Source organism: Canis lupus, chromosome 10 (assembly GCF_011100685.1).
Source record: "Canis lupus familiaris isolate Mischka breed German Shepherd chromosome 10, alternate assembly UU_Cfam_GSD_1.0, whole genome shotgun sequence".
In the NCBI taxonomy this organism is placed as follows: Eukaryota; Metazoa; Chordata; class Mammalia; order Carnivora; family Canidae; genus Canis; species Canis lupus.
The window spans coordinates 28,688,720-28,709,060 of record NC_049231.1 but is presented as its reverse complement, the minus strand read 5'-3'; the positions used below and the strand labels follow the sequence as shown (position 1 = coordinate 28,709,060).

The 20,341-nt window shown below is 51.9% G+C and overlaps 1 protein-coding gene across 2 annotated transcripts; it reads right to left on the bottom strand.

The window, feature by feature from the left end:
• Positions 1–936: 936 nt before the first annotated feature.
• Positions 937–19,402, bottom strand: IFT27 (intraflagellar transport 27). 2 transcript variants are annotated; one of them, XM_038550681.1, is made up of 7 exons: positions 19,186–19,396; positions 12,610–12,689; positions 12,171–12,230; positions 10,834–10,893; positions 8,737–8,854; positions 7,667–7,776; positions 937–1,163 (listed from the first exon to the last, which is right to left on the bottom strand). In XM_038550681.1, the coding sequence occupies exons 1-7, from the start codon at positions 19,217–19,219 to the stop codon at positions 1,065–1,067; spliced, it is 561 nt and encodes a 186-aa protein (XP_038406609.1). In that variant the 5' UTR covers positions 19,220–19,396; the 3' UTR covers positions 937–1,064. The 2 variants fall into 2 exon arrangements, with proteins under 2 accessions (XP_038406609.1, XP_038406610.1); XM_038550682.1 differs by lacking the exon at positions 10,834–10,893 and having other exon boundaries at positions 19,186–19,402.
• Between the last annotated feature and the right edge of the window lie 939 nt (positions 19,403–20,341).

The following is a 20,341-nucleotide window of genomic DNA, read 5'->3' as shown; positions in this document are numbered from 1 at the left end:
CTGAATTCTGACTCCGGTTCCTTGTTTGTAGAAGTGGGCTGGGAAGGCTACATCGTAAGGATGAAGTTAGCTGATACAGGTCATGTGCTCAGCTCAGGTAGAGACACGGCAGGCCGTGAGCAGCAGCCAGTCATGTTCATGATCATCACTATCACTGGGGCACAGCCAGGCCGGTCTACTCCCGAAGCCGGCACTCTGCATGGAACCCGTCCCCCACCGTCTCCCATGAGGCAGGAGGGGTGGCACCCGACAGCGAGTGACGGGGAAGCCACCTGGGGCACTGGGGCTGGAGGAAGGCGAGGCCCCCAGGAATGGTGACAGGCGGCCTCCCGTGCCAGACCATAGCCCACGGCCCTGATGTAGAAGGCAATGAGGAACCTCTGTGGTTCTTTCATCAGGGGAGTGAAACGATGAAAGCGATGTTTTAAGAAGATTAATCTGGCAGCAGGAACGGATGGAAAAGACCAAGCTTAGTGCAAAGAATGATGACTGCCGCCGGGCTCCGAGAGGCCGGTCATTAAAGCCAAGTGGCCTGGTTGTCGGCTCCCTGAGCACTCGGGGTTCCCGGCAGCTGGGAGGGGCTGGGTGCCTCACTCAGGAGGAGGTCCTGAGGGGGCCAGCAGAGGACACTGTTTGGACAGGGACAGCAGCCACTGCAAGGGAGCCCTGGCATCTGGGCAGCAGCAGCAGAGCCGCACCCGCCGGGAGGACGCAGCCCGGGCCCCTTAGAGGCCAGGTCCGAGCCGAGCAGCCCGCCGCGGGCTGTGCTCTCCGTGCAGGCCCCCCAGGACGCAGACCACCGGCTCTGCCAGCTGCCAGCCCCCGCGGCTGCAGGGCCACCCCAGGTCTGAGCGCTGCTCCCAGGGCTGCGCTGGGACTGGTGGCCAAAGAACAGGACGGAACCAGCGCTGCCCCGGCCAAGAACGAAGGAGCTGCTGCTGCTCCTACATCTTCTCATTTTATTTAGAGCTGTCAGGATATGTTGGAGGTTGCAGGGCAATTCCAGCTTCTCTCATCCCGGAGGAGCCGGAGCCATGGCCAGATCCCCAGCCTCCCCGGGGCCCTCACACCAGCGCCTGGAAAACCTCCACCTTCTCCCGGTACAGGTGGTGGAACTGCTTGGCCAGGCAGTGGAAGGGGGCTTCGTAGTTCTCCATCTCCTTCTGTAGAGACAAGGTGAAGAAGTTGGGGGTGTTACTGCGTTGCTGGGACAGGGAGCCGGTGTATGTTCCCTCTCACCTTACGTCAGGGGCCACACAGGCCTGGCCTCCTTTGGCCTCCGCAGGTGGGGCTGGCTACCCCCTTGCCCTCTTTACAAGAAGGAAACAGATACATGGACAGGTTAAGGTAACTTGCCCAAAGCCTCACAAAAGCCTCGGAGCTGGGTCTGCACTGAGATGTTTCTACAGAGCCTGTACTTTCGGCCATGCTCGCCCCACATGGGACAGGATGTAGAGTGAGACTCTTCTCAGTTTTGATGGAGGCTCCAGAGGCCAGATCAGCAAAGTGGTCAGCAAAGGTCAGCAGAGTGGTGGCGCGGAGCCCTGGGGTGCCTCTCCCTCACCTCGAGCTCAGTGGGTGGCTCCAAGAGAAAGCCCAAGGCCCAGAGGCTCAGGCCAGTGCTGGAGCCAGGCCTGGGGGAAAAATTGAGGTCAGACCGGGGCTGGCTGTGTTGACGGCCGAGCCAGGAGAGGGACTGGCTGGTGGGCGGAGCAGGAGAGCCAGCCTGGAGCTGCCCTAAAGGGACTCCCCAGGGCCAGGTTCCAGGAGGGGGCTGGGCCCCATCTAGAATAAAGGGCCAGGAACCGAGGCTGCAGGAGGGATGAGGAGATGTCACCTGTGACCTAGAAGCTGCAGGTGGGAGGGTTCTGCCCATGGGCCAGGGAAGGGCATTACTGAAGTGTTCCCGGGGTGCCAGCCTGGGACACCAGCCAAGTCCAGAGGGGTCATGGCAGGTCTCAGCAAAGCCACCTGAGCTCCCTCTCCCACAGGCTGCAGGCTGGGGTGTGGGGGTGGGGAGGCGGGTGCAGGATGGCTGACCACCGGCCCGGCCCTGCTCTTCCCACCGTAGATGTGGGAGGAGGCACGGCTGAAGTCGTGAGGAATTTTTGGTCACCCGGCACTGTGCATTTTCATAACTGAGAGGAGTGTTTTGCGACTAAAGGTGCCCAAAGGACTTCCTGTTCTCTGAGAGATTAGACAGGTCCTGGAACTGGCCCAAATGTACTCTACAGGGTGGGAAGACCCAGCGCCACAGGGTGAGCATGGACAAGCTCTAGGGGAAGGAAGATGGTAGCCTCTCAGCTTTGCTATCATTCTCTCTGTGTGCACCTGTGTATTTTTTGTTTTTTTACGAAATAAGTTGGCAGAACAAAGAACCCACCACTTTGAGGAGGGAGGCTCAAGCTATGAATGCACAAGAATCTGTCTTTGAACAAACCTTGGCAGCTGGCAAAAGCACAGCTTTGACAAGAGGCAATGATACATCTCAACGAAAGGGAAAGATTTCCAAACTGAAAAAATGTTCTGAAGTCATCCAGCTCACTGCCCTTGTGTCCTGGGTGAGCAGTACATAGCCCAGGCGTGCAGCTGGTGTGTATAGAGCCCAGCCTCGGGTTTGAGTTTCCCAACTGGAGATGAGCAGCCTTTCCACTCGGCCAGCTGGGGAGACAGAGACGCACAATGGAAACCAGTTCTCATGGAGAACGTTACCTGCACTTTCTAGCAAGGGAGAGCCCGAGGGGGACAGGACAAGTTAGCCAAGAGCAGAAACAGAGGTGCAGCTGCTAAGGAACGAGGGGGCAGCCTGTAGCCGAGATGAGCACCCGCACTAAAGCCATCAGCCCTGCAGCCAGACATAAATCACTCAGTCACATCTGCAAGGCACCTTTGGTGGTACAGAACATAATGTCCTAGGTAGTGCCAAAAATGGGACACCAGGGTGAGAGGGCGCGTGGGTGGCTCAGTCGGTTGAGCATCTGACTCTTGATTTCGGCTCAGGTCATGATCTCAGGGTTGTGGGATTGAGCCCTACATTCAGCACGGAGCCTGCTTAAGATTCTCTCTCTCCTTCTCCTTGTGCTCCTGCCCCTCTTCCTTCTCTTAAAAAAAAAAAAATTACACTAGTTGAAAGCACAGTTAAGTAATGAGTGGAAAGAGAACGAGGCCTGCATAGGACACACACAAGGATTTCCAAATGAATCTTAAAACTCCTGAAAGCAAGATCTGGGGAGGATGCAACATAAAAAGTAAGGAATTTAGGTGGAGATGAGCCTCTGTACATACCAGGGAGCATCCTGAAGTAGCAGATGTAAACTGAACCATTTTCTGAATGCATTAAGAGGGTTTGCTGATGACAGGAATCATTTTGTTAAATAATCATAATCTCACTGACATACTACAGAGTATGTTTGCTTTGTGTGAAAGAACAGGTTCCTTAGAACAGGTTCTCAGACTAGTGCTCCATCTGGCCTAGAATTCTGCCCTTGAGAGTCCCTAAGTAGGTTCTGTGGGAGGCCAGAAGGTTCTCAAGCTTAGACTGGCATTCTAGACCTGGTTCAACCGCTCAAAAGCTGAACAACCAGCTAGAGCTACCCAGCCTTTCCGAGTCTGCTCGTCTTCCATAAGACAAGGATAGGCTGTCTTATACAGCTGCTAGAAGCTTCAGCAGCAGATAATGTGTGCAAATACCTAGCACACAGTAGGCACTCAACAAATGTCAGTTCCCTTCCCTCACCCTGATGCAAGAGGAGTCCTCCACACAGATCCTTCTTGAACTTGCTTGTGTTTAATACTATCCTACAGTAATGAATGGGGGCTTTTTTAGCTTGCTTAAAAAATGTTTTTTAATTTTTTGGTCTGAAAATGTCAAATATCGAATGGTGTTAGAAAATACAAGAAGGAAGCGTCTGAGTGGCTTAGTTGGTTAAGTGTTTGACCCATGCTTTTGGCTTGGCCCCTTTTCTCCCCCTACCCTTTGGGCTCTATGCTCAGTGTGGAATCTGCTTGGGATTCTTCCCCTCTTTCTCCCTTTGCCCTCTCCCAATTTGTGTGCGTGTGCACACTCTAATAAATAAAATCTTAAAAAAAAAAAAAAAGGTCCAGAGGAACCACAAAGTCCCAAAATAGACAAAGCAATCCTGAGAAGCAACAGAGTTGGAGGCGTGACTTGTCCCCGTTTCAAACTATATTATAAAACCGAAGTCATCAAAACACAATGGTCCTGGAATAAAAACAGACACAAAAACCAATGGAATGGAATTGAGATCCCAGAAATAACCTGTGTACATGGGCAACTAGTATTTGACAAGGGAGCCAAGAATACTCAATGGAGAAAACCTAATGTCTTTAATAAATGATGCTGGGAAACCTGGACATTCACCTGCAAGAGAATGAAACTGGACCCCTATTTCACATCATTCACAAAAATTAACTCAGAATGGATTCAAGATTTGACCTTAAGACCTGAAACCATAAAACTCCTAGCAGAAAAAATTGGGAAAAAGCTCTTAGACATGGAACTTGGCAATGATTTTATGGATATAACAGCAAAGAACAAGCAACAGAAGCAAAAATCAATAAATGGGACTATATCAAACTAAAAAGCTTCAGCATAGCGAAAGAAACAATCAACAAAGTGAAAAGGCAATCTATGGAATGGGAGAAAATATTTGCAAATCACACATCTGAGAAGGGGTTAATATCCAAAATATGTAAGGAACTTGGGTAACTCAACAGCAAAAAGTGATTTTTAAAAATGGGCAGAGGAGCTAATAGACATTTTTCCACCAGGTGGCCATCGGGCACACAAAAAGGTGCTGACACCACTCATCAGTGGGGAAATGCAAATCAGAACCACAAGGAAACATCACCTCACACCCGTCAGGTTACCTGATGTCTGTTACCCAAAAGACGAGAGATTAACAAGTGTCGGTGAGGATGTGGAGAAAAAGGAACCTCTGTGCACTGTTGATGGGAATGCGAGCTGGTGCAGCCACTGTGAAGAACGGCATGCAGGTGCCTCACCATGTTAAAAATAGAACTATGATACAGTCTAGCAATTCCACTACTGGGTAAATATCCAAAGGAAATGAAAGCACTACCTTGCAGACATACCCCCATGTCCACCGCAGCATCATCCACAATAGCCTAGACACAGAAACAACCTAAGTAACCATCAGTGGATGAATGAAAGAAATTGTGGAATGCACATGGACACAATCGAGTATTATTCAGCCATGAAAAGGAGGAAATCTTGCTACTTGTGACAACGTGGAGGAACCCTGAGGGCCTTATCAGTGAGATAAGGCAGACAGAGAAAGACAAATACTGCATCTTCTGACTTATATATGAAATCGAAAAAACCGAGGAAGTCACAGAAACGCAAAGCAGACTGATGGTTGCCAGGAGTGGTGGGGGACACAGGTGAAGGGGGATCAAAGGGGACCAAGTTCCAGTTTTAAGATAAGTTCTGGAGACGGAATGAAAAGCAAAGAGAAAAGTCAAATGACCACGTGGGTCCCTCCCGGTCTGCAGGACAGTGGCCGCTGCGTAAGGTGAGCGGAGCCGGGCACTAGGTGTCAAGGCTTGGCTGCGTCTCAAGCAGCATTGGGTTATATTTCCTTTCTAATTACAGCTTTCTTAACCGAGCTGCCAGTGGTGCTTCTGTTAGCATCAACTCGGGGGACTAGTTAACTTACACAGTTAATACCGAGTGCTTAACTGCAGCCTCCTCGGGCATAATTTATACCCACCCGTTTCAATAGCGTAGCAACAAACACCTACACAGAGTTTAATCGCGCAGCCCAGTGGTCTGTGATGACTCATGTGTTGGGGGTGGGCGTTAATTTTTGAGCTCCATCAAGAGTTCTGGGGACTATGGGATACTGGGGTGAGCAGGCAATTTCACAAATGTGAATGGAGGTAGGAGGAATAGTAAAATGTGGCTTGATGTGGGTAGCACTGCATATGCTTGGTGCAAAGGTGCGCTTGTGTGTACAAGATGAGAAGCCCTCTCACCCGGAAAAGCTGGCTAATTTGAACTTCATTAATTTAGTATTTGAACCTGGGTGCCAGTGGTTGCCTGTCTGCCTTCAGTTCAGGGTGTGATTCCAGGGTCATAGGATCGAGTCCTGCTTCTCCCTCTCTGCCTGTGTCTCTGCCTCTCTCTGTATCTCTCATGAATAAATAAATAAAATCTTAAAAAAACATCTTATCACTTGTGATCACTGGGCCTCAGAGGCAAGAGGGACCTTTATCTTTGTGTGATTTATGAAAACAAAACTTTTTAAGTAACAATAGTATAAAGAAGATTGCTAGGGGAATGGTTACACTTACAAAGCAAACGTTTATAGGGTGCTTGCTACGCACCAGACTTTGCATCAGACCGCGCTGTTTTTGTATTCACCATCTGACTTAACTCTCAACATTTGTCACTCAATAAGGAAAATACTTTCTTATTCCCATTTTAGAGGTGAGGGGGCCAAGGCACGAACAGGTCCATGAACATGCTAAGGGTCCCCCACCTAGTCTTGCGACCCCCATCAGCAGCCAGAGCACCTGCCCTACCCGCTACAGCTGCCCAAGGAAGCCCACCACTTTGGGGGATTTTAAAAAGTTCACATCCACACAGCAATTGAATGACAGCATTTGCCACGTTTTGTAAATGTGGCAACAGAAGCACCTACAGCCCGAACAGAATACAAACTCTAGGCTATTAACTAGCCCACTGGCTCTTTTGGAGAGCCAAAGAATCAAGGCCTGGAGGCCACAAGGCCAGGAGGGAGGTCCAAGTGATGCCCATGGGTGTTTTTCCGCTGTGAGGGGCTTGGCATGTCTCCCCACCATCCCTCCGGAGGGGTACTACAGCAGCACCTTGGCCCCTGCTAGCTCTGAGATGGAGGTTTCTGGGTTGCTCCTGCAGGAGCAAGTTGTCACTTTGCTCCCTTCTGGGAAGTCTCACACAAACGTGTCTGATTGGTGCAGATGGGGGTCACATGCCTGCACCGTGGCTGCAGGGAGGCTGGGACCTAGTCTTGAATTGAGGAAGGGGGTTCCCTGATGCTGGATGGCCAGAATCGTGATACAGTGCTCTGAAGGGGCCGGCAGCAAATCCTGCTGGCTGTCCCCTTTTACAGGGGCTCCTGCTAACTCTGTAAAGATACCTTATGGCCTGGCATGACCCTGGGCTGCAGCAAGGTGACACAGGGAGGCACAGATCGTAGGCCTGGCTCAACTCTTTACCAGTCATATGACCCTGGGCAAGTCACGTCACCTCCTCAACATGGAAGTGGGGCTTACGGACCAGCACCCAGGCTCCCGGCATTGAATGTGAGGATCCAGGAGGTAATGCTCCAATGGCACTGTAACCCACACTATCTCAGGCACCTGCCATGGGTCACTGCAATCAGACCCAATGCACTTGTATTTCTCATTAATTGAGATACAACTATTTCCAGGGCGGGCCACTGATCTGCTTTACTGTAGTGCACGAGGGAACTCTGCTATTTTGAGAAACGTTTTAGACTAAGAATGTAAGCATCAGTTTCCAAATTAGACTCTGCATATGGTGGAAAAACAACTCGATGCCTCTGAGGTCCCGTGAAAAGCCACTTCCAGCAGAGGCCCACTCCAGGCTTTGGCTACGGAATAATTGGAGCTTACTTACCACGGATGTTTCAAAACATTCCAGGCCTTGGCCCAGGGCCCACGACCGGGCCTGAGCTGAATCCACTGCTCGCCGGCTGGCCAGGTCTGTCTTGTTCCCCACTAACACACCTACTCAAAAGAAACAACCAAAGCATCTCATTTAACCGTGGCAGCCTGGGAGGGCAGCTGGAGAGAGAAAAAAGCCAGCACATGAATTTTGAGGGGTATGAAACACTGTTGCGGGGAGGCTGCCTCATTTGAGGTGCTGAGCACAGCTGGGGAGAGAGAGAGGCTCCAGGGTTGCCCCCCGCCAAAGCTGCCCCCCACCCCAACCCTCAGGGCCGTGGGAGAGCCGGGCTTTGCTTTTCACACGCTGCTTTTGCTCAGCCATTTTTCCAGACTTCACGCAGATCTGTCTGCCCTGTCTCCTTCGGGCTGCAAGGTGAGGGCCAAATTTATGTGAGCATTGCCGATAATTCCTAGCACATGGAGCAAACGTTAAAAATGGTCATTAATACTAATCTAAGGACTGGGCTCAGAGTCAGGGACTCAGAGGTAATTTAGAACCGTTCCCAGCTGCATCAGCTGCAGCTAATTTCTGAGCCCGTCTCTGGAGATTGCTTTCCCTGGTCTCTAATGAGGGGAATTTGTTGATCTCACATAGGGATGAAAAATAAACTGATTTAAAGCATTCAGAAGTGACAATAGGACTTGAATGTTTGCTTGTGCCCCACATATAGGAGAAAATGAGGAATTCATCCCCGGGGCTAGCTTTCAGAAATAAAAACTCATTCACATCACAGCACCTTCCCCACATTATTCTTGAGTCTCCTCTCCACAACCTTGTAAGGGGTGTGGGGTGCATCATCATGCCCATTTTACAGACTCACAGAGGTGTGTGTGGTAATTCACCGAGGTTTCCGTGGCTGCTAAGAGGCAGAGCCACTAAACAATCCAGGCCACTGTACTCAAAGCCAGGGGCACTGCACCCTCTGTTGCACACATAGCTACCTCTGCAATGACCCTGCGCTCATGAACTTGAGGGACAGAGGTGTTGCTGGAAGTCTCATAGGTGACTGCAGCTCCTACCTGGGAGCGAGGCGCCTGGCATCTGTGACCGAGCCTTCTCCAGCCACTTGCCGCAGTTGGCAAAGGACTGCTCGTTGGTCACATCATAGACGAGACACAAGACGTTGGGACTCTCCCACTGTGCAAGAGGGACAAGATGAGCACGTCAGTAACAGTGGAAGCAATTTCTAGGCTGGTCTTCCGAGGGAAATAATGAAGGTGGGGGTGGGGGTATGAAAAACTATAATGGGGATGGGAGTCAGAAACTGGAGCCCACCCACAGGAGAAACCAATTCACCCATGGGAACTGACGGGAAGGCTGGGCTGGTGGTGAGGCCAGGCTGTTGGCTGGGTGCATGGCTGAGAACCTCCCAACTTTGCAGGGCTGGTCTCAATGCCCCTACTGAGTTCAGAGATGGTAACTGACTTGCCAGATCAGACATGCTTTAATGACTGGGGCAGGACTGAGGGCTTTTTTTCTACCCAGAAATGCTTTTGCCTGCCACTGGTTTCATTCATTCCTCCTTTGTCATATTCCTATCGAGGGCTAGCTCTTATGCCAGTTATTGTTTTTCTACTTTGAGGCCTAAAACGGCATCCTTTCTTCCATTAGCCAGCCCCTGGAAGCTTGTTTGCTGGCGTCTTCTTAATAAGGGCTGGCTTTTCAAAATGCAAAGGGCACTTTCTGCTTCTCCTGCAGTGTATCAGCCTAATCCAAACCAGACCGACAACTGGACAGGGCTCACTGTCCCAATTAAGAACCAGGGCTATGCTCTTGGGGTGGTTGCCTTCAGGGGCGCTCAGAGTCCTGGGACGTCGTCCTACTGTCTGGCACAAGGGCACAGGATAGCCCTGCTCAGGCTGTGATGCTCGTCCTGGTGCATGAGGCTCTCGCCATGCCTCAGTCTCTGGGGACCCCCATCCTGCACAATTACAGCCTGGTTTATTTCTGGTGTGTCAGTATCTCTCAAGGGGTGGGGAAGAATCCTTTTCCTTGAGTTGTCCTTGGAAGGCCGGTCCAGACTTCGCTCTGGAGAGCTGGCTCACTGCACCCCAAGCCTATGCTGTCACTTTGACCAAACTGATGAACCCCCCACACCATCATTCCGCAGACTAACTCAAGAACTCTTGCTAGAACCACGGCCGACCTCTCCTTTCCACACGCGGGGGACACCTCCTTCCTCTAGGCCTCGGTGAGGGGACCCAGGATAGGCTTGGGATCAAGGTGAAGCCAGAGCGGGAGCCCTGAGTCAGGGCTGGCTGGAGGCAGGGTGTGAGCCGATTGGTACCATGTGACTCTGGCTGGCACAGACACATCTTCCCTTCTGCCCAGTAGGGCAGCACCCAGCAAGAGGCTGTGCACACAGCAGGCACGTTGTAAGCATCAGAGATTGATGATGCATGAAGTCAAACCCATGAAAAATGATTATCATTAGATCTATTTCTCTTAGACAACAAAAAAGGGGCAGAAAACAGTTTCTATTAAAACGTAGCCGTTCTTGGAAAGGCAGGGGAGGGCTCTGGAGAGCTCAAATCTTCTAATTAGCTCACTGGCCCAGATTAGCGGAACTGTTACCTTGGAAGGTATAGGGAGCTGGATCCTGTGAGGATGGCAGGGTGGGCAAGACAAGTCCTGGGAGGCAGCAGGGGCAGGTCCCAGAGCAAACCCCCAAGGCTGGGCCCAGAGGGTGGGAGGAGGTGAGCCTTGCTGCGGGGCCTGCAGGGTGCCCCCTAGAGGGGAGGGAAATGTTTGCTCCTGTCCTTGGAGGTTGGGGAGTGCTGAAAGTGCACCATCAGGAGGGAGCTGTAGAAAGAAGGGGAGCCCAGAGTGCTTCGGGGACTGAGTCACACAGCTCGGGCACATTTGGAACCTGGCCATTCCAGAGCTGGGGGGGAGGGGGGAATCACATGCATGAGCCAGTCCTACTGGCCAAGAAGCTGCAAGTCCCAAGGCTGGGAAGATTGCTGCTTAAAGAATTCCGCCATGGTAGCTCCTCTTGGCAGCCAGATTGCAGTGACATCTCTGGGAGAGCGTGGGGGGTTGGGGTGGTGGGGGTGGTGGAACTTTTTGACGGAAGATGGTAGTGGTAGTCAGGAAAAAGATCGCATTCTACTTGCCAATTTATCCAGCATCTCAGAAAACAGCTCCTTGCCGGCAGAGTCAAAAATGAAGAGTTCCTAGAACCAGAAAGGCATGTCCCGCGAGAGTCTACGCGGAGGGAAATCTCTGGCCGCAGGTCACCGAGATGACACTCAGCTCAGCAGACCTTAGTGGCGAGAGACACCCATTTTCCATAGAGCCACTACGTCTTCCCTGAAGTCTTCCCTGAGGCTAGAGGAAGAGGAGGGGGAAAGGAACGATCCCAAGAGCCTGGGACAGGCGGCGCAACAGTTTCCCACACCAACTAGCGCTTTCTGCGAGGCAGCTCACCTCTCCTAACCCTGAGTGCAAAAATACCAGGAACAAGCTGACTTCCCACCTGGCAGAACAGAATGCTAAACAGGCTGACAAGTGCTCTGGTTTCCAAAAGGTCATTCTGCACTTTGTTAACCAAATTGATTTTCAAATCTTAAAACAATTCTTTTTAAAGCAGGTCACTGAGTAAGCCTGGAGAAAGCCTTTAAAGTAGGACAGCCTGCCTTCATTCCCCCGGTTTGGACCCAGGGCACAGGGTGACCCTTCCTGCCCCTGGACCAGCCCACGGGAGAGCCCCTCCCCGACACTGCTGTTCAGGGAAGTCTCCCCCTTCGGCTCCCCCGGGGCACGGGATGCCCCCTGGCTGGCTTCTGACCCCAGCACAGGCTGTCTGTAGGTCAGTGCTGTCATCTGTGTCACATGCTGGTTAGCTCACTGTTTCCCTTTTCCTTGCATCGGGAGTACTTAAGGTTGTGTTTTCTCACGGACCTCTTTAAGAAGGAGGAGATTCTTTAACCTTCTCTCCAGGAGACTACTACAAACATAATGCCTTGCGATTTCATTTCCAGAGTTGTGGATTCCCAGAGAAGGACCCAGGTCAGGAACCCGATACTATGTCAGTTCTGTGGGGGCAGGGCCCATATCCCCAGTTCCTCCTTCTTATTCTTTGGCCCGTTGTCAGTGACTCTTCCCAAGTGCTCAGAGGAGCCTAGGCCAAGTCCTTGTACTGCATCCCTCTTAGGAGGGAGGATGCTGGGATCCCTGGGTGGCGCAGCGGTTTGGCGCCTGCCTTTGGCCCAGGGCGCGATCCTGGAGATCCGGGATCGAATCCCACATCGGGCTCCTGGTGCATGGAGCCTGCTTCTCCCTCTGCCTGTGTCTCTGCCTCTCTCTCTCTCTCTCTCTCTCTCTGTGACTATCATAAATAAATTAAAAAAAAAAAAAAAAAAAAAAAAAAAGGAGGGAGGATGCTGACCATGGAGACTCTGGGCCCAGCTAGAAGAGCACTGAGCTCTCTTGGGTCAAGGGCACCACTTACCACACTGTCCCCCGTGTCAGGGACTGGCACCGTCTTCACCACCAAATCTACCCCTGTCGTCTGCGGAGGAAAACCAAGAATAAGAGCGTCAGAGCGCCCCAAGAGGCGTGTTACAGGATAGGAACACTCACTCGATGCCCAGGAGGCACAAGTGATGTATTCTGGACTCATTGTTGGTGCAGAAGTCAGACAGGACCAACCAGCCTTGGCCAACTCCCAGTCCAGAGGAGTTGGTCATGGTGACCAAGCCAACCACCAGGTGATCTGTTCCACAGATAGCCTCATGTCCTGTGGCTTGTGGAAAAATGATCTCTACGTGGCCATTCAAACAGCTTCTCATCAGACCTCTTAGGGAATTCTGGAAAGTCACTCCCTCAGGGTTAGGGGATGATTACCTCTCTCTTAAAGCCTCAGCCAGCCCATGACTCCCACATCTCACCAAGGTGTAGTTCTTTTGGAAATGGGCCCCGTCGCTGCGGAAGATCTGTGCCAGGGCGGTCTTGCCCACCGCTGAGTCCCCTGTGAGATCAGACAAGAAGAAAATCATCATTGCTGTCCTGATCTGACTGGAGAATCTCCCACTCCAGAACGCTAGTTAGAAACCAGAAACTTCAATGACTTTTTAGAGAAAAGGGACTTGATTCTCTTGGGAATTGTGAGGTGGCTGGCAAGGCCATGCGTCCATGAGACCAGTATTCAAAGCCCAGTCGCATTTCTTCAAGGGTAATCCTTTCATCCGAAAGAACTGACCCAAAAGCTAACAGAGCTTAAGGGGGGGCTTCAAAGCACGAAAAACAGAACTGACATATCTGCCAACTGAACACACCCCATGGGGAAAAACTCTCACTTTCAAACTTGAATTTACTTTGAAGTTGAAGGTAAAGGGGTGTGACCTGTTCAGTCTTATAGGCTCACCTGCGTAACAGAACCAATTCGAGTTTAGAGCTTCCATACCTAGGACCTGCATGCTTCTTTTAGGACAGGGCTGTGGAAGTTGGGAGGGTTTCTGTATTTGCAGGAAGCAAGAAGTCAGGTGCTAAATTCATCAAGCTGAAATCTATTTCCAAGTCTACGTTCCGCCCCAGCTCCCTATGCCTGAGACCACTGCGGATTTATTTTCCCAGGGGCCTCTCCACATCTCTCTGCGACGGCTACCTTTTCCTCCATACTCGCCTTCTCCCTATTGCAGTTTATCTCCCTGGCCTTCCATCATGAGTCAACAGCCCCATAAATTGGTATCTCCAAACTGAAGGTTTATGGCATAGTTTCAGTCTGAGATCTGGACCTTTCGTGAGACTGTCGGGTTGGGAGCAATTTAATCCGGAGGTCCTCCCCTGCCCCCAAGAGTGCTGCAGGCTCTCCAGGCCCACCCCTAACTGCCCCCCCTGCCCCCTCCCTGGCCCAACCTTCCCTACGGATGGCTCTGCTCAGCCTTCTGTGACTCCACACTGTTCTCATTTGCAAGATCTTCTGGGCCACGATGCTCCTTCAGAACACCTGTGCTCTGCTCTCTCCCCCGCTGGCTCCTCAGCAAAACCACCACTGCACTCGTGTGCCTCTCTGACTTGTATCCTTTGGTGTGATCGCCTCACCTTCACTGTTTTATAGTCGGCTTCCTCGCATCTCTTCACTTGACTTCTCCATGGCCTGCTGCTCTGTTCACTTTTCAGTTTTGACTATTCCCACCTGTAATTTTCTCTTGCAAGACAATTACTTGACTACGTGTGGCATTTCATTTCCTGCAAACTCCTCCAGGACTGAGTGAGCTATTCAGTCTTGCTTTTCTATTTACCACTGTGACTTAGAAGGGAATCATTCACGCAATCCCCTGTTCCCACCTTCCCAGCCCCCACCCCCACACCAGGACTGTCATTAACCTCATTTGGCAGATGAAGAGTTGGAGGCTCAGAGAAAGCCGGGTAACTGGCCCAGGATTCCAACATCTCACTCTCCCTGTCGAACCCGCTCCTCTCCTAGAGGACACTCCTGACCCATTTCTAACACGGCCGCCACAGGCCCCCAGCAGCGCAGCCTTGCCTGACATCGGGGGCGTCCTCAGGCTGGACGGCGACTGGGGACCCATCCATCTCTGGGCAAACAGAGCGTATCCTTTTCCTTCTTGTGCTGACTGCATCCACCCTCCTGACTCCAATTTTGCTTCTGAATCCAGTTGGAAATTGGCTCTTCCTACTCGTGAAATTCCCCACAGATTTGTTCTAGTTAATTTCATAAATCTTTCTTCCGACCGTCAGTCAGAGTCACCCACACTTATGGAAAGCCTCGGGTGTCGGCTGAGGAGGGATCCAGCACAGGGAAGGGGAATGACTGAGAAACACATTTTGCAGAGCAACACGATGACAGGTGCAAAAGTGAATAGCACAGGCTGAGAACCAAAGCATCCGAGGACGCATGGAGGAAAGAAACGAACGAGCAGTCTCATCAGTGACTTCCCCGGGGGCGATGTTGAGTGGGGGTGGGAGCAGGGAGGGGCACTGCTTGACAGAGACGGTGACACCTGCAAAGTCACGGTGCAGGGTCACCTGTGACCTCCTAACTGCCAAGTCTGATGGCTTTTTTCTCAGTTGTCATGCTCCTTGGCGTCTCTGAAGGATGAGTCAGCCCCAAAGCAGCCCCCTCCTTCCCGAGTGCTCTGGCCCTGGCTGTCCTCACACGGGTCTGGTTCTCCCACCTTCTGCCTCCGAAGTGGCCACTCCTGTGGGTCTGTCCTTGGCCCTCTGTCCCAATCACTCTCTTTCCCCTGAAGCCCACTTCTCGGGTTGGGATCTTTCTCCCATGCTTTATCTGCATCTGCGACAACCTGTGGATGTTTCCACCAGAATGCTGGGCCTTCACCCCATCTGGTTGTGGACAGCCAGGCTCGTGTCGCACGTCCAGGTCCCACCGGCTCTTGCTCACCCATTGCACTGGTTCTGTTCACGTCACCATTTGCCCATGCCTCCTGGCTCGACCCGGTCACCTCTGGCGGCGTCTCCTCGCTCCTCCCATGCCCTGTGCTCTTTTCCTCGCTCCTGATGTCCTCTGCTGTGTCTCGAGCCTGCACTGCCTTTGTTGTCGCTGCGGACACCGCACTAGTTACTCATACCTCAACCTGGGCTCTGTGCCCTGTCTTGTGATGCAGGAGCCCGGACTCTGCAAACATGTGTCTTCTTTGCCGGGGGCTTCCTGTCCGGCTCTGCCAGTGCGAGTTCTAGAGAAAGACTGGCAGCTGGGGGAGGGGATGGGCCTGCCCCTTTCCCACCTGCCTGCTGTCTCTCTTAGCAGAACCCTGGTAATGGCCTTCACCCCAGCAGTAGGTAGTTATTTCTCTCCAATGTGTCTGCCTTTTTTTGCACTCGTAGACCAGCCTTATTATTCCCCATCAGAGATGCCAGCATCAGGGAGCAGTGCACCCCCTCTCAGAGATCTGCATCTCGGCTCTCCAGGGTCCTCCTGAGCTGCTGATTTCCTTTCGTCCTTCCAGGTCTCTAGCACCTGTTTGATCAACGCCCCACATGGAATCTCACTGGTGCAATACCTAACGTAGGTTCTCCTTTTTCGCCTGGACCCTCGCTTCTATAGCACTGGTAACAAGAGTAGTCTCAAAACCCAGACTCTTAGGATGGCCCGGAATGGATTTGGTCATATCCTATGGGAATTCCCGGCCCAGTTCTCTGCCAGGGGGAACTGGGTCCTAGTGATCCATGGCATGTGGTGGCATCACAGGGTGACTGAATTCTTGAGGTCCCATCCCAGCAGAGCCATGCCCCCTCCTCGGGGATCTGGATCCCAGTTCTGTGGGGTTCTTCCTCAAGCCTCTGACAACCCAACCTCTATCTCCCACTTCTGTGTCATCTTAATCTTTTCTTCTTGCTTTTCCAGTTCTCCAATCCCTGTTGAACGAATTCCATATAATAAGATGCCTAATGTATTTTCTGGTTACTTGATTGGGTCTCGCCTAAAGTGTTCCCCATCTGCCCTTTTCTGCTTTTCATTTTTCTCTTTGCTCTACCCACCCTGTCGGCACCAATAGATGGATCTTTCCAAGATAGTGTTTGATCCTGTCACGCTCTCCCGCAAGACTGACCAAGGATGCCTTCTATGGTGTACCCCCTCTACCATCAACCCCGAATCCACTTTCAATTTGCTCTCCGGCTACCCCTTACACCAAATCTGGGCCCTACACTCCTACCTACTTTCTTGCTCTCTGAGAATCCCTCAAAGGTAACTTTCTTCCAGGTCTCCCGGCCCAAGTCCAAATCCTCTGCCAGGCCAGGCTCAGTGTCCTTCCGCCACAGCCTCTGAAGGCCATCCCCTCCCTCTTGTCTTCTCCCATGAGGCTCTCTGCCAGTAGCATCAGAGCAACCTTCTGGCTTCCATCAAGGGATAGTAAATCCTAGTACTTAGTAAGGCACACACCCCAGCTCCACCACTTACTAGCTATGTCATCATGGGCCAGCGACCTCTCTCTGAGCCTCAGCTGCCACTTCTGCAAAATGGGAATAATAGCACCTATCCCATAGAACTGTTAGGAGGATTTAATAAGCTAACATGTACTGTGCCTCTTGTATATGAAGTAATATTTAAATTGCTTAAGTAAATAAAACAGATAAATGCCAAGGGTTGTAATCCCTCCTCATCTGAGCCAGAACAATTAGCAGCTCTGCCTTGAAGTATTTCTCTGGTATCTGGCAGACCAAGGGTATTCTATTCCTGTTTGTTGGATTATAAATTATTCTGCACATCCCAGCACTACCACGAGTGTAGGAGCTGGCCTGGTTCATCCCTGTATTCCCTCTGTACCTTGCACAGTGACTCACACATAGCAGGTGCTCAACACGTATCTGTGGAATGAACAAGCACTTGAGTATCTGGTCCCTCAATGACTAGTTAGAGGAGAGAAAAAAGGACAGATAAACTCAATTTAAAGGACAGAAGGGAAAGGAAAAATAAAACCAGTGAGGAGGTGTAGGTGGTAGGGATGGTGTAGAGAATGAGAATTTGGTGGGTGGTGGTGAGGGGACCTGATTCATTATGCTGAGGTCTCTTTGGTTTCTGGAAACTTCCAAGAGGAAATGCCCTCAGGCCCTCAAGTTGAGGACTAGGCTGGAGTTCAAGAATCACTTATTCAGGCAGTGGCTGAAATTAGGTGACACAGTGCCTGAGGAAGTGGATGTAAAGAGGGGCAAAGAGTCTAGAATCGGGGCTTGGGGACAGTACAGCTGCGAGCTAAAAACAAAGCCCTGGAAATCAGATCGCCTGGGTCTGGATGCCAGCCCTGCTGCATCCAGCTGTGTGATCCAGGGCCAGTGTCCTAACCTCTCTGGGCCTCAGGTGCCCCTCTGTAAATGAGAATGACAGTAACTCCCGCAGGGTTCTTGTGAGGATTCACTGAGATGCCTGTGTTGAGGGTTCTTGCACAGTGCTGGCACATAGAAGGTGCTCAGTAAGTTAGTCCCATGATGGAAGTTGAATTTAAAAAGAAGAGAAAGAACAGCTAGAAAAAGAAGCCCATAGAAAAATAGACAACTTCAGAAAATAAAACTGTAGTTCCCACAAGGAAACTAAGGCTCAGAGAAATGCTGTGTCCAAGATGACACAGCCAAAGAGGAAAAGCCAGAATTACTTTTGCTACACAATACTGCCTCCCCTGGCGCTCTGGAAACTAGGGACCTCTCTTGACAACCCTTGATTTTTTTGCTCTGGTGTGATCTGAGTTACTACGGTCAGTCATCGTTCTGCTATGACCATTTTATTTTCAAATTAGAAAAACCATTAAAAATATTATCCATTTCAGCCTGGAAGAGATGAATCAAAAAAGGAATCTCTTCTTCCTTTATAGTTTCTTTCTTTTTAAAAAAATTTATTTATTCATGAGAGACACACAGAGAGAGGGGCAGAGACACAGGCAGAGGGAGAAGCAGGCTCCCTGTGGGGAGCTTGATATGGGACTTGGATCTTGGGACCCCAGGATCACGTCCTCAGCCAAAGGGAGATGCTCAACCACTGGGCCACTCAGGCATCCCTTCTCTATAGTTTCCTACCATTTCTTTCCTGAGCTGGTCAGGGAACCCTGGAGAGATTGCAGGTTCAACGGTAACACAAGTGAAGAGTTTTGGAGTTGGGCAGGTCTGGGGGCTGAAATCCTGCCTCTGACTTTCCTTTCCTTCACGTCATCACCAAGGGGGTGACCTTGGGCAAGAGACTTGACCTCTCAGTGCCTCAGTAAGAGCAGAACGACACAGCACCAGCCGCGGTGTGCGACGGTGAGGGGAATGGATGAAGGACATGTGCCTGGCATGCACTAAACACTCAGTAAAGTACATGTGTGTTCAGGGGCCCCAGGTCAAAACCCAGGCAAATGTTTTCCTAAATGTGCAGTCATTACACGAAGGGAAAACCACAAATGTGAATGCCACATTGCCATTCATTCCACAAATTGCTTGAGACATAAGAGTCAACAAAATGAAGATTCCTGCCTTTGGGGGATTCAACATTCATGTCCTCCTGAGTGTGAGGCGGCACCCTGGCTCTTAAAGACAACACACATGGGCCTGTTGCAAACTTGGAGCAACTGTACATTACTGTTTCCCATCTCTGTTATCAAAGAGGGTGGTGTCAGGGGAAAAAAAAAAAAAATCCCACCAGTAAGACTTCTGAAGTCACCCAGATGCCTGACTTTGGGATTCAGCACATGGTTTACATGCAGCACTTACAGCCTGATTTTATTTTATTTTATTTTTTATTTTTTTAAGGAGTCTACTCCTCCTGACCACAGCTCAAAAACTGGAGAAGGTGACCTCAGAGTAGGGCAGGGAGTGGGGAAATCAGCTGGAACCACAAAGTGTGTTCTGGAAGATAATTCTCCCACCCTAATGGAATTTACTCTATCAGTAATTACATTAACTCGCTTTTGGAAGAGAAAAAAAGGGAAAGGAGGTAGGCAATTTACGTGAACAAAAGCTCTCCGTAACTTAGGAAGTCTCTGGGCTCCGGAGACTGTAAATTTCAAACTCACCTGCCAGGATGCACTTGGCCGCCAGCTTCACCATGGTAACCAACCACCTCCACGGACCAGAGAGGGCAAGAGCGGCTGCGAGAGGCTGGGGGCTTGCCTGGGACGGGGAGTGGGGGCGGGGGGGCGCTCCCCAGGCTTGTGGCCGCGGTGGGGACGGGGCCGTGGGGTCCCTCTGGGCGGGACTGGGGGCGGCTCCCGGGCGCTAGGGCTGCGGCGGGGGCGCGGAGGAGCGCCAGACGGGGCCCGGCTCACGGCCTCAGAAGGCGGCCTGCAAGGTGCGAGCGAGGCGACACGGCTCCCGTCCCGGCCCAGCCCCGGCAGTGCGGGCGGGGGAGCGACACCCCGCAAGCCCGCGCGCGGCCCCAGCGCAACCCGAGCGCCCCGCGCACTCCCGCTCACCCCCCGCCCGCCCGCCCCTCCTCCTCCCCCTCCTCGCCGAACCGCGATTGGCTGCCACAAAAAGCTCCCACCCCTAGGGCTCTCGGAGGCCAATGGGAGGAGGGGGCGGGGCTAACAGCCCTCCTTTGACAGACAGTTTCAGTGGTACTTGCGCCTCAAGCTCATCCCGCTTGGCGAATGGTCACAGGAGATGTCAATCATTACCACCTCCCGCCCCCCGCGCCGCCGGAAAGTTGGCGAACTTGAAGCTCCAATCTCCTTGGCCAGAAGCGGTGATAAGAGAAGCTTTCTGATTGGTCAGAGGTTGGATCGGACCATCTGCGGGAGGAAGGGGGATTCGCCGCTCCCCCCGCTCTTCCCGAAGTGAGTTCGCCCACGAGGGGGCCGGTCCGGCGCGCGGGAGTTTGCAGCGGCGCCTGCGCAGTAACGAGGCCGCGGCTGCCGAAGCGGAGCCGCGAGCAGGTTGGACTTCGCGGAGCATCTCGCGGCCCCGGTTCGCGGGCTCCTGGGGGCAAGGCTGTGTCGTGCGTCGAGAGTCTGGTCCTTGCCCCACGCCCCGCAGGAAAGTCCGGTTTTTACAGCCCGACGATATTATGCGCTGTAAAATCTAGAATGTGAAGATGTTTATAGTGATGTCTGTGAACCAGAGGGGGAGCAAGTAGACTTTGCCCGGGGCGAGGCTTGCTCTGCTTTCCGCTGGACCCACTTCCTCGCCTGTAGGGTGGAGAGCCTATGGCCGACCACCTGCCCGATGAAA

What these genes read in the sequence shown, in the direction of transcription:
- IFT27 (XM_038550681.1), bottom strand. Translation starts at nt 19,219, where the DNA reads ATGGTGAAGCTGGCGGCCAAGTGCATCCTGGCAG. An exon ending in GGCCAAGTGCATCCTGGCAG is followed by an intron (nt 12,690 to 19,185) that starts GTGAGTTTGAAA and finishes CTGATCTCACAG; the next exon opens with GGGACTCAGCGGTGGGCAAG. An exon ending in AATGTTTTGAAACATCCGTG is followed by an intron (nt 1,164 to 7,666) that starts GTAAGTAAGCTC and finishes TTGTCTCTACAG; the next exon opens with AAGGAGATGGAGAACTACGA.